Source organism: Teleopsis dalmanni, chromosome 1 (assembly GCF_002237135.1).
Source record: "Teleopsis dalmanni isolate 2A chromosome 1, ASM223713v2, whole genome shotgun sequence".
Lineage (NCBI taxonomy): Eukaryota > Metazoa > Arthropoda > Insecta > Diptera > Diopsidae > Teleopsis > Teleopsis dalmanni.
In genome coordinates this window covers 121,395,106-121,407,884 of record NC_051846.1, presented here as the reverse complement: position 1 = coordinate 121,407,884, position 12,779 = coordinate 121,395,106, and the positions used below count along the sequence as shown (strand labels likewise).

At 37.3% G+C, this 12,779-nt stretch overlaps 2 protein-coding genes across 2 annotated transcripts; one reads left to right on the top strand and one right to left on the bottom strand.

The window, feature by feature from the left end:
* The first annotated feature begins 271 nt into the window (after nt 1-271).
* LOC119665826 lies at nt 272-2,372 on the top strand. The gene is made up of 4 exons (XM_038075075.1): nt 272-635; nt 847-1,237; nt 1,295-1,809; nt 1,984-2,372. Exons 1-4 carry the CDS (start codon nt 272-274, stop codon nt 2,370-2,372), a joined length of 1,659 nt encoding a protein of 552 aa, XP_037931003.1.
* A 1,188-nt stretch (nt 2,373-3,560) lies between these two features.
* LOC119665825 lies at nt 3,561-4,034 on the bottom strand. The gene has a single exon (XM_038075074.1). The coding sequence runs from the start codon at nt 4,032-4,034 to the stop codon at nt 3,561-3,563; it is 474 nt and encodes a 157-aa protein (XP_037931002.1).
* Nucleotides 4,035-12,779: the final 8,745 nt, after the last annotated feature.

Here is a 12,779-nt window from a genome sequence, read left to right as displayed (position 1 = left end):
CCGAACTCTCAGAGAACAATTTATATATTTTTTTTGTTCTGTTCGTTAACTTATACTCTAAATCCACTGTATTTAAATTATAAAATTTAAATTTCCAATTTAAAACAATTATACATTTTACATAAATTAAATTACAAAATTATATACTCTAAATTTGGTGAAAATAATTTAATAAAAATTAAAGTTACAATTGAATTCAAACATTTCGTTTGTTTTACTATTCGAGAATAAACATTGGCGACCGTGACAGGACACGTGTCCTAGCAATAAAATGAATACCGATAATGATAACAATCCAACCAGCAATGCAAGCAATAATGCAGCTAATACGGCTAATAATGCAGTCAATACAAGTAATAATTCTGCTCTTAATTTAAATAATTTAAAGCAGCAGCGATCAACAGTGAAAAGGAACATGACCTCGATTCGATCTAAAATAGATAAGGAGAAGGACGAAATAGATCCAACAATTCTGGAATGTCGACTACAAATTCTAGAATCTCATTTCAAACAATTATGCCATATTCAATCACAAATCGAACAATTTAATCCAGAAGGCAATGCCAGAGCTGATTTTGAAGAGCTATTTGTTGTTTCAAAAGCGAAAATACTTAATTTGCTTAAAGAAACTCGAAGTAATACTTCATTTGAAAACAGTGTGATGAATACAACATCCAATTTCAGTGTTGCCCACAGTTCTCGTTTACGATGTTTAAAATTGCCAACATTTGACGGAAAAATATGCCAACTACAATCGATTTATCGCAGCATTTAAGCATTTGGTGCACAATGACCCAACCTTATCTGATGTCGATAAATTCAATTATTTATTATCATGTCTTCCAGGCCCTGCACTTGCAGTCATCGAAGCTTTTCAAATTACAGCAGAAAATTATCCAAAGGCTATGGCACGATTGAAAGAACGTTTCGATAATAAGGTATTAATATTCTTAGACCACATTACTGAACTCTTTAATATGCCAGGAATGACTAAAGCTGATCCGGCTTCTCTACGTAAATTAATTGATATTGTTGCAGCATTAAGATCATCATTGCTTTCATTGGGCTCAGAAGTAAAAGTTATGAATGCCATTATAATTTATATAGTCCTAAGTAAAGTTGATGCAGAAACAAAATTTGCACATGACGAAAAGCAAGAATTTGAAAAAATGCCTTCTTGGGACGAATGTTATAAGATGTTAAGTCGGCGTTGTCAATTTCTTGAAGGACGAGCTACGTCCATTAACGCTTCCGAAAATAAATCATGAAATAATTTTAATACTGTACCAAGAAGAGTATTACAAACGCATCTCAGTGTCAAATCTGGTTGTGAATTTTGCAAGGCAGCTGACCACTTTTTAGGAAAATGCCCTTCGTTTTTAGCAACGCCAGTTTCTCAGCGCTTTGACTTTGTTAAGAAAGCAGGCTGCTGCATAAATTGTTTGACAAAAGGGCACTCCGTTACAAAATGTAAATCCGAATCACGTTGCAGAATTTGTCGTTCATCACATCATACTCATTTACACAAATTTACAAATACTTTGATTAATTCATCAATTAGTTGTCCAAGTATCGCAATTCAAGAGCAAGGACAGCTACAACAATCTAATAGCGCTGTAACATCATTATTAATTCAGTCTTCAAAAAGATCAATTATTCCTACTGTTCTGGTATTTGTGATGGACAAGTTTGGGATTAAGCATCCAGTGCGAGCACTTTTAGATTCCTGTTCCGAATTAAACTTTATTACAGAGGAAACAGCCAAATTATTGCATTTAAAATCGAAATACTCTACTCAAGAAGTCTTTGGTATTTCCAATTTGAAAACACATTTCAATTATAATGTATTTGCAACTGTGCATTCTCGCACGTCCGATTTTGAATGGTCTTCTCAGTTTACAATTACGAAATCTATTTCCTCCGTAAACCATAGCGCCTACATTAATGCAACATAATTTCAAATTCCTACTAATATTCAATTAGCGGATCCATTATTCGATAGACCTTGTCAAGTGGACATGCTGATTGGTGCAGAAATCTTCTTTGATTTATTACTTGAGGGCAAAATTTCGTTAGGCAAAGACATGCCATATTTAATTAACACTGTTTTCGGTTGGGTAGCAGGAGGCACGCATAGTACAGACTTATGTTCTAAATCATTTGAATGCAACTTTACTCAAAAATCACACAATGAAGATACATTTCTTGAACGATTTTGGGAATTAGAAGAATACAAAATAAGCTCCCCGCAACTCAGCGCAGAGGAGAAAAATTGCGAACAGCACTACATCAAAACAGTAACAATCAGCGAAAATGGGCGAGTTCAAGTAAGATTACCTTTTAAAGTCAACCCCGATGTTTTAGGAAAATGATTTCATCTAGTTAAACAACGTTTTCTTTCACTGGAGTATAGGTTGCAACGAGATCAAGTTCTATACAAAATGTACTCAGAGTTCATGAATGAATATGTATCATTAGGGCACATGTCTAATATAAAAGCAGTAGATTTCTCGAAGCCACACTATTTCATACCACACCACTGCGTTTTAAGGCCTCAAAGTCTCACAACAAAGCTTTCGTATTTGATGCTTCAGCAAAGACTTGCTCTAAGTATTCTCTAAACGACACACTTATGGTTGGACCGACTATTCAACAAGATTTAATAACTACGCTCATGGCATTTCGATTACATAAGTATACATTGACAGCGGACATTGCAAAAATGTACCGCCAATTTTTGATGGACAAACGTGATAGATGGTTCCAGTTAGTGTTGTGGCGAGATAATCCTCACGCTGAATTACAGATTTTTCAATTAAATACAGTGACGTATGGAACATCATCCGCTCCGTTTCAGGCTATTTGATCGCTCTTTCACATTGCCGACATGCATATTCATAAATTTCCAATTGGTGCTTCTACGTTAAAAACAGATCTCTATGTTGATGATCTTCTCACCGGCGCTAATACTATTACTGAATTACTAAACAAACAAATAGAAATTACAAACTTACTATCAAAGGCTGGATTACAACTCGCAAAATGGAGTTCTAATTGCGACAAAGTAGTGTCGAGCACTGATGAAAGTTTCAATATCAAATCTAGCGCAGATCCCATCACGAAGGCATTAGGCATGGTTTGGAAACCAAAAAGTGATTTATTCTGTTTTGAATAAGAAATTCCGACTCATGACATTCATACAAAGCGATCGGTTCTATCAACTGTGGCTAAAATTTTTGATTTGTTGGGACTTTTAAGTCCAATTATCGTACGATGTAAAATTCTAATTCAGGAAATTTGGATACAAAATTTGAGTTGGGATGAAACTCTGCCTCCAAAGTTACTAACATTATGGTTAAACATAAGAGATGATTTATACTTTTTGTTATATCTGTATAATTTCGATATTTATTATTCAAAAAACTCCTAGTTATTATTATTTCACAAGTTCAAAATAACTGACAGAATTAAAATGTTAATTCTTCTTTATATGTCATCTGTCATCTTGGCAGAGTTGCCAACACCTCCCCTTTTGAGATTAAATCTCCAATGCGGTGATTCTAGGGTCTATAACGGTCAATAGGATGTCTAGTACGCCTTGGTCGGGTATACGGAACAACTGCCTCATTGTGCTTCTCAGTTTGAGGGATTGCAATCTCGGTAACTTCGTTGAAAGATTGATCTGGAGTCGAAACCATGTTGTTGTTAGTTATTTCGACCACATCTTTAGGTGTTGTTTCGTAGAGGACAAATGCATCAACTAAACACTTTTCGTTGGCGATATCTTCGGAAGTACATATTTCTAAAGATAACTCATTTTCTTGATCTTTTCGGTCACGAATTTGGTTGGCATGTGCACGAATAAGTTTGCCATTTTGTAAGCGAACATTATAAATGACGTTACCTATGCGTTCGATTATTTTTCCTTTTGTCCATTCAAAGTGTTTGTTTTTAAATATATTGACATAAACGAGCTCTTGTTTTTCGTAAAACTTTGGCTTTGCACCATGCCTTTTGTCAAATTGCGCTTTCATTTTGAGTTGTGTATCGCACTTGTTTTTAAACTTGGCATCTAATTCTTGCAAAAATATCCTCTGAAAGCGGTAGTGTATACTTGTAAGATTCAAGCGTGTCGTTAAGACCAGTTGAGAAATCAGCGCAAATACGAATGCTACCATTTGGCTTTTTGATAACTACGATTGGTGCGGCCCAGTCAGAGTAATTGATGGGTGCGATAATGTCGAGATCTTGAAATCGCTTAATTTCTTCTTCAACCAAATGTTGAACTGCGTGTGCTACCGGGCGCTTAGGTCGAAAAACAGGTTGACAGTTTGGTTTAATAATTAAATGTGCCTTAGTTTTATTACAAAGACCCATAGCATTATCGAAAAGCTCTGGAAATAATTTTTCCGGAAGAAATTTGCAATTTGACGACTTTATTGAAACATTACTTGCCTGTTTTGTTGTTGAAATTTGGCTGCAAATAGCATTAAGCGTCATATCGCTAAGTTGAAAAGTAGTTATCCAGTCCAATCCGAATACGTTCAAATCGATCGTTGTAACGAAGCACGTAAGTGTTCTAATTGTGTCTTTTAACTGCACATCACATGTAAATTTTGCGTACAATGGTAAGTTTCCAGTTGCACTTTTAGCAGATTCTGGTTGTACTTCCATTGTATATAAAATATTTAATTTGTCGAAATTAAATTTTGAAATGATAGTTACGTCCGATGCAGTATCAAATTGCAATTTGATTCGCACATTGTTGATTTTAACGTGGACATATTTACGCTGTGAAGCTGTGATGCTGTTTGTTGTGTATATACTGTTGGATCGTGGCTGTGAAAATATTTTTGCTTTACCATTGCTATTATTTTTGTTGTTGTCATTGCATTTTGATTTTGATGAATTTTTCGCATTGCAATAACCTTTTTTATGGCCTATGTTGTGACAGTCTTCGCATTTATAATTTTTGTATGGGCAGTCACGCACATAATGCATTGCTCCACAAAACCAGCATGGTGTTTTCGGTTTGTGATTGTTCTTAAGCTTATTTGCTTGTACTCGATTCACCTGATTTTCGCGTGATTTATTTTCTACCAGCGCTGTGTCGGATTTTAAATTAATAATACGCTGACATTCGTTTGTAAGTTTTTCCAAGTTGATAGTATCAGCTTCTGTGTCCAGTTTGGTCAATATTCGGGTTCTTATTTCGAAGTCTGCTTCCGATTTCAGCCCCAATACAAACATTAAACATTTGAACTGGTCCAGTGACAGGCTATTCAATTTAAAATTTTCACATTGTTTATTAACCTCGGCTGCGTACGTAGTATAGTCGGTATCTGGTGGTTTGGTTAACTGTAAGCAGCTATAGCGTAAGCTGAATTGTGACTTTTGGAGTCCAAACAGTTGTTTTAATTTCTCCACTGTTGTAGTGAAATTATATTCACGTGGGTGCTTAGGCAAAATAAAGTCCATATATTTATTATGTACAGTTGTACTGAGTTTCCTTAATAGAAGCCTGACCTTCGCTGCGTCATCAAGTTTGCTACCATCTACTAAAAACAAATCTTCATACCTCGTATACCACGTTTCAAATGTTAAGTTATTTTCTGGATCATAAACAAATTCCGTAAGACTCGATGCTAAAATCTCCATTGTTTGCTCCGGTTTTTCTGTTTTTGAAACTGCTTCAGTATGCATTTTCATTTGCAAACACTCCTTGAAAAGTTCACGCATTGCTTCCGTGTCTTTCGCACGTTGGTTTTGCATTTCTTGGAAAAATAACTGGAATTCTTGTGGATTCATTTTTTTTTTTTGTGTACATATGTTTTTCAATGTAATGCCAAAAAAAATATCCTCGTCGCCACTGTTATATCTGTATAATTTCGATATTTATTATTCAAAAAACTCCTAGTTATTATTATTTCACAAGTTCAAAATAACTGACAGAATTAAAATGTTAATTCTTCTTTATATGTCATCTGTCATCTTGGCAGAGTTGCCAACACTTTTTAAATTCTATTAATGTACCTCGTTATGTTTTTACTGACAGTTAAATTAAGAGTGAAGTTCACGGATTTTCCGATGCTTCACAGCGTGCCTACGATTGTTGCATTTATATACGTACAAGATTGAATGATACATGGAATGTAACTCTTTTAATTGCTAAATCAAAGGTAGCGCCGATTAAGGCACAATCCCTACCGAGGCTTGAACTGTGTGCAGCACTCTTGTTAAGTAGAACATGGTATAAAGTCATGTCCAAGGTTGAACAATTCGTGAATTCAGTATATTTTTGAACAGATTCTGAGGTGGTATTACAGTGGCTACAAATGCATTCATCTTCTCTTAATTGTTATGTAGCAAATCGTACATCAGAAATTCAAGAAATGACCAAAAACATCAAATTGCATCACGTACCATCTAAAGACAATCCTGCAGACATTGTTTCTCGCGGTTGTAATACTGAAGAATTACCTAAAACAATATGGTTCCGCGGACCTGCATTTTTGTATTTACATACAGATCAATGGCCGTTACGTAAAATTGGTGACATTAAAGCACATCCAATAGAACTGCGCAAGACGCTCACATTAAAGTGCAGAAAGATTGATAATGAGAACTCAATACTTTTAGAGATAATACACAATAATTCGTCTTACTATAGAATTTTACGTATATGTACTTATATTTTTCGAATGTTTAACAAAGAATGCCCTGACAAACAATTAGAGCTAACTGATATCATGCACATATCATCAAAGGAATTAGACATCACCTTTTGGAAAATCATTGCTGAAATACAACGTGTAACCTATTCACATGAGATCAATTTATTGGAACGTGGTAAGACCATAAGCAATAACTTACAAAAACTTTCTCCGTTCCTACATACAAATGTGGAAGGCAACAATGAGATAAAAATTCTTCGAGTTGGTGGAATACTACTAAATGCAGAAATTCCGTTTGATGCTAAATCTCCAGCGTTGGTTCCGAAACATGATCGATTTGTGCAGCTTTATATTGACTTTCTACACAAAGAAAATTTACATGCTGGACCAAAGGTATTAATCGCTCTACTCCGTCAGAAATTGTGGATAATTAATGCAAGAGAAGCAGTGAGAAAGGTTGTTAGCTCATGCGTTCACTGTTTTCGGTGAAGCAGTGAATCAAATTATGGGAAACTTGCCAGCTGACCATCTCAAGGCTCAACGTCCATTTTTGATTAGTGGCATCGATTTTTGCGGACCATTTTTCACATCATACCGAATACGAGGCAAAGCTCCTTATAAAACTTATGTAGCAATATTTGTTTGTTTTGCTTCGAAGGCATGTCATATCGAAGTAGTCACCGAATTATCAACTAATGCATTTCTTCTTTGTCTCAAAAGATTTATTGCTAGAAGAGGTGTTCCACAACGGCTATATTGCGATAATGCAACAAATTTTGTAAATCAATACCTTTGTCAGCAAAAACCAGACAAGGGTCCCTTCCTGCTATTACGCCTGACCACGTCCGTCAGCAATTGCCAAACGCTCGTTGTCCCATACGCCTTCTAACAGTGTTTGTGACTCGTCGTCCATTCCTCCATCAGCTATGGTCAAATGGAAAACTGGATGACTAGTTAAACTACCTAACGCCAGCATATGCCAAACGAATCAACATGTGCCTGGACCAACTAGTCCGAGCTCCCACTATCATCCCTAACAAATAGTTCTTAACTGTAACAGGAGAAATTCCAAATAGAACGATTAGGCAATTTCGCTGTCCTTTTATTTTAAATTCCCTCTATTACAGGCAAAAACAAAAATTATCTTCAAGTAAACAAGGTCCTGTAAATTTGTCAAAACAAATTTCTTATTGTTGTACGCATTGCAATCAAATTCAATAAAAATAACTGCATCATATAAAAAATGAGTGCACGATATTTTCTTAAATTTGTTTATGCAGACAAACAAGTGAAATAGTTACAACAAATTTAACTAACTTTTATTAGCGGCAAAAAATTAATCAAAACATATTTTAATTTACAGGGTCATTCGTTTATACAAAATGTTTGTCTCTAATATGAAATTTACAGGGTCATTTGTTTATAATAAAAATGGATGTTACTGTAGGAAAATTTTATTGAATTTAGAAACATGTTTTTACTAAGAGGATTTAAAACTCATATTAGACTATTCATTTGATTTGTGGGGTTAAATTTTAGAATAAAATTTGGGCCTTACGGCATCAACTTTGATGTGTTCAAGATCAATGAATCTATTATTTGTGAAGCTATTTGTTACGCCGCAGAAGGGCTCTGGTCCAATGAAAGGAGTACATGCACCCTTCTTTGCTAATATGTCTGCTATTTCATTGCCCTCATGCCCCTCGTGTCCCGATACCCACATAAGTGTAACATAGTTCCTCGATGCTAGGGTATTGAGAAGTTGAAAGCATTCCCAAACCAGCTTTGATTGGAATAAGGATTTTGCTAAAGATTTTAGAGCTGATTGGCTGTCTGATAGAATGCATATGTTGGTACCTCGGGTGCCCCTACGTATGCATTCTCTTGCACAAAGCTCTAAGGCATGGACCTCTGCCTGAAAAATGGAAGCAGTTTTTCCCATTGCGATTGCTTTACGGAAGTTTGGTCCCATAACTCCTGCTCCTGCACTGCCATTTTGGACCCATCAGTATACCATAATTGAGAGCCCTGCTTTAAGTTGATTTTATTATTTCTCCAAGTTGATCGGTCACTAATGACCACTTCGAATTCCCTGGAGAAACTTAATTTTCTATTCATCTTGTCAAAGACCTTAAGGCACGGAGAATTCCAGATTTCATCTAGAATCTTTGCGTGTCCTGTCAGAATCTTATTGAGAGTCATCTTAGCCTTCGTCTGATTTACCTTTGGCCACCATGCCAAAGAATCATAGGTGATCATTGGTAGTATTACGGTCTTGTACGACCAAGCCATCATTTTTGGTCGCAGACCCCATGTTTTACCATACAGTCTTTGGCACGCATAAGTTGCTCTTAGAGCTTTGCCAGTCACATATGATAAGTGATTTTCCCAAGTAAGAGTTTTATCTAGAATAACTCCTAGATATTTCATTTCCTCAGATAGTATTAAGTCAGTGTCCCCTAACTTTAAGGTCCCTAGACTCATATTCCTTCTTCTGGTGAAGGGTACTACATTTGTTTTATTCGGATTAATCGAGAGTCCTTGCTCTTGACACCAATTTTGAGTGATATCAAGAGCTAGTTGCATACGATCGGATATGGTGGAGTCAAATTTGCCTCTAACCATGATGACTAGATCATCTGCAAAGCCCTGAACTTCATATCCGAGGTCACCAAGAGACTGTAGGAGTTCGTCAATGACCAACAGCCATAGGAGTGGCGAAAGAACGCCTCCTTGAGGACATCCTTTGGTTGACTTGACAGTTAATCTCTTCGCCCCCATTTCAAAGATTATCGTCCTATTTTTCAGCATATTGAGAATCCATGTTATGATCAGTCTGTGTATTCCTTTCCTAACGATTCCTTTCTCAATTGATCTGAATGTTGCATTATCAAAAGCTCCTGTAATGTCAACCGATGTGCAGAGAGCTATTTCCTTACCGTCTAAAGCCTTCTCGATTTTACTCGTCAGACTATGTATAGCGGTCTCCGTCGATTTGCCCGACTGATAAGCATACTGTTCAATATGTAGAGGTGAAGCTTTAATGTAGACTTCCCTGATGTATTGATCTAGAATCTTCTCCATTGCTTTAAGCAGGAAAGAAGTAAGGCTAATGGGCCGAAAAGCTTTTGGCGTGTGGTCCGCCTTTTTGCCTGCTTTCAGTATGAAAGCTACCCTAGCCTTCGTCCAATGTTTAGGTATTATGCCTAATTCTAGACTTATCCTAAATAGGTTTGTTGATATCGGTGCTAATATATCAACGCCTTTCTGAAGAAGACACGGTTGTATATTATCGATACCAGGTGACTTAAACGGGCTGAAAGTGGAAATGGCCCATTTAGTTTTATTGACTGTAAAGATTTTACGGGCCAGTGAAAGATCTCTTTGTGTAACCAATAAGAAACGAGTATCCTCGATAATTTCCGTAGTCTCAGTATATATGGCGCAGCCTGGAAAATGAGTGTCCAGCAAAAGCTTTCCCGTTTCTTCCACACTTACGGTAAAGCTTCCGTCAACCTTCTTTAATGTAGAGAGGCTATTTGAGTGGTCTTTATTTAGATATTTCTGGAGTCTCGTAGCCACAGGAAGTGTTTCAATCTCCTCGCAGTGCCTCTTCTATGATTCCCTCTTTAATTTCCTCAATTCCTTATTGTAAGCCGTTAAGGCACACTTGTAAGATGCCCAGTCCCCATTGGACTTGGCGCTATTAAGGAGCTGGCGGGCTTTTTTGCGTAAAATATCAAGTTCCCTATTCCACCATGGGACGTTCCTAGAACGTTTCTTTTTGATAAATTCGCAGCCATTTTCAAAAGCCCCTGTCATAATATTTTCTAACCTCTAATTTTTGTTAACCTCAAGATTTAGTTCCTGACAATTGGTAATCCTATTCCCAAGGCAACTAATGTTTTGTTCTAAATAGAAGTTATATAGAGACCAGTTGGTCTTCCTAACATTTCTTATTTCGAAAGTGTCTTCAACTTCCAATTCCAAATCAAAGCGTATATATCTGTGATCTGATAAGGAGTTCTCCTCCAACACCCTCCAATTTAAAATGTTATTAGATATAAATGCGCTTGCTAAAGTGAGATCTAATACCTCTTCCCTTATCGCATTTACAAAAGTAGGTTCGTTACCTTTATTAACTACCATTAAATTGTTAGTTGTGATATAATCAAAAAGTGACTCACCTCGTGTACTTTTTGTCTGTGCTTATGAAGCTATATGAAGCTGTTATTGCCCGGTGGAGGTTGATTTGGAGGCAATGAAGTTGCCTCCAAGAGTTTTGCGTATGTGGCGGAGTCCGGGACATTAAATCCCAGACTGGCCCTTGCGGACCTTGACACCCTTGGACCAGATGCCCTCTGGGAAGTTGTGCGGTAGTATACCGATCTTCTTATAGCGAACAGTCTCTGCTAGGGTAGACTTTGAACAATGGTCTTCGGAAGAAGTACTCTGTTTAGCCTGCCCCACAGCTACCGTTGCCACCTCTTTACTGGGACCAGGTTTGCCCCCGTGTAAGGTCTCTACTTCCTTCAGCCTACTGAAAATCGGCAAAGCAGTTGCAGGCACTGTTGATTGGTTATCAACTTTCTTGCCCTGTAATGCAATCCGCTTTGTCGGTTTTGAGCTTGATGTTGGTGTAAAGCTGTCCGATCGGGATCTTTTTGGTGTTGCCTGCCACTCGTTAGTCGCAGTGGCCGGCTTTACTGCCAAGGACCTTGCTGTTTCCAGCGGGATGCCCTTGGCAAGTAAAGCCTTCAACCTTTTGCGTTCGGCGCCGGATAGCTTCACCCTCGTTTGAGTCTTTTTAGTTGGACCAGGCTCCAGAAGATCTCTCTCCTGTTCCGAGGAAATAGACATTCCAGCCGACTCCTGGCTAAGTGGAATGTCCATTTCCTCCGGCTTGTCGGGTAGAGGACCAGGTGCCCTCTCCAACAAGTCGTGGTCCATTTGTTCACTGACGATGGTACCAGGTGCCCTCTCGGTCAGTGATAAGTTTTGGCTATGTAAAGCCATATTTTGCACATTTAAAGGTGTGCAGTCCATAGAATTGAAAATGTTGTTTAGATCCATACAAAATAAGTTTTAATAAACCGTGCAGTTTGGTCACCCATGAGCACCCCCAATGGGATGGACAAATTGAAACCGTAGGTTTGCCAGACCTGGTACGGAGTTCGCTATTAAGCTTGACTCTACCCTGTCAAGCAAGTTCACCAGCATAGCTGTTCCACTATGAGTTTAGGGGGTTTGTTTGGGGCAATATTTGTTCATACTCCAGTCTATCAAGACCTAGCCTTGGGAGCCTAGAATATGTACAGACCCTGCCCTAGGGAGTTTTCCTTCTCCCCCGCCCGACTATCGGCGACCCACAAACAACAGAGACATGACCGTACTGTAGGCGAGTCATTGGTCTGATAGATAGCCGCACTTTCCTATAGGACTGACCAATTAGCAAGTGTCCATTAAAGTCCACTAGCTAGCCTCAACGACTGATCAGGAATCGTAGATACCTACTTTCAACCTGTGCGTTGGCGGCAGTTCTTAGTTTGTGTGCTGAATCATGTCACATGAAAAATCATCATGTCATGACTTCCATATGACATGTTTCAGTTCACAATAAGCCCCTACACCACGACAAGGTGACTACCTAGCAAGGGTATATATATATTAGTTTTAAATACTTACAATAAGACCGCCGCTGGACTTAAAACGATTGTACATATATTTTATTTTTGATATGTACATGTGTAAGGATGAAAATTTTGTACAAATTTCCAACTTACATACAATGGCTTTATTGTTGTTGGAGAATCATCTGCAAGAAATAAAGTGCATTAAAATTAACATCGAGATAATAAATAAATACTTACCTAGAATTATTCCCCAGCACACTCGTCTACAGCAAACTTCAATAGTTGGAAGTTCCTATAAATGAATTTATTAAATATAACTATCATTTAGTAAAATTGGGAAAAATTATAAATCCCTTTGCACTACCACTTCACTCACGTCAAATTTACTCACGTCAAATTTGACTCACGTCAAATTTACTCTTAATTTCGTTTATATAAATAATTTTATTACATTAATTATTAAACTCCAATT

What these genes read in the sequence shown, in the direction of transcription:
- LOC119665825 (XM_038075074.1), bottom strand. Translation starts at nt 4,034, where the DNA reads ATGAAAGCGCAATTTGACAAAAGGCATGGTGCAAAGCCAAAGTTTTAC.
- LOC119665826 (XM_038075075.1), top strand. Translation starts at nt 272, where the DNA reads ATGAATACCGATAATGATAACAATCCAACCAGCAATGCAAGCAATAAT. An exon ending in TTTCTTGAAGGACGAGCTAC is followed by an intron (nt 1,238 to 1,294) that starts GTCCATTAACGC and finishes TGTACCAAGAAG; the next exon opens with AGTATTACAAACGCATCTCA. An exon ending in CTCTACTCAAGAAGTCTTTG is followed by an intron (nt 1,810 to 1,983) that starts GTATTTCCAATT and finishes ATATTCAATTAG; the next exon opens with CGGATCCATTATTCGATAGA.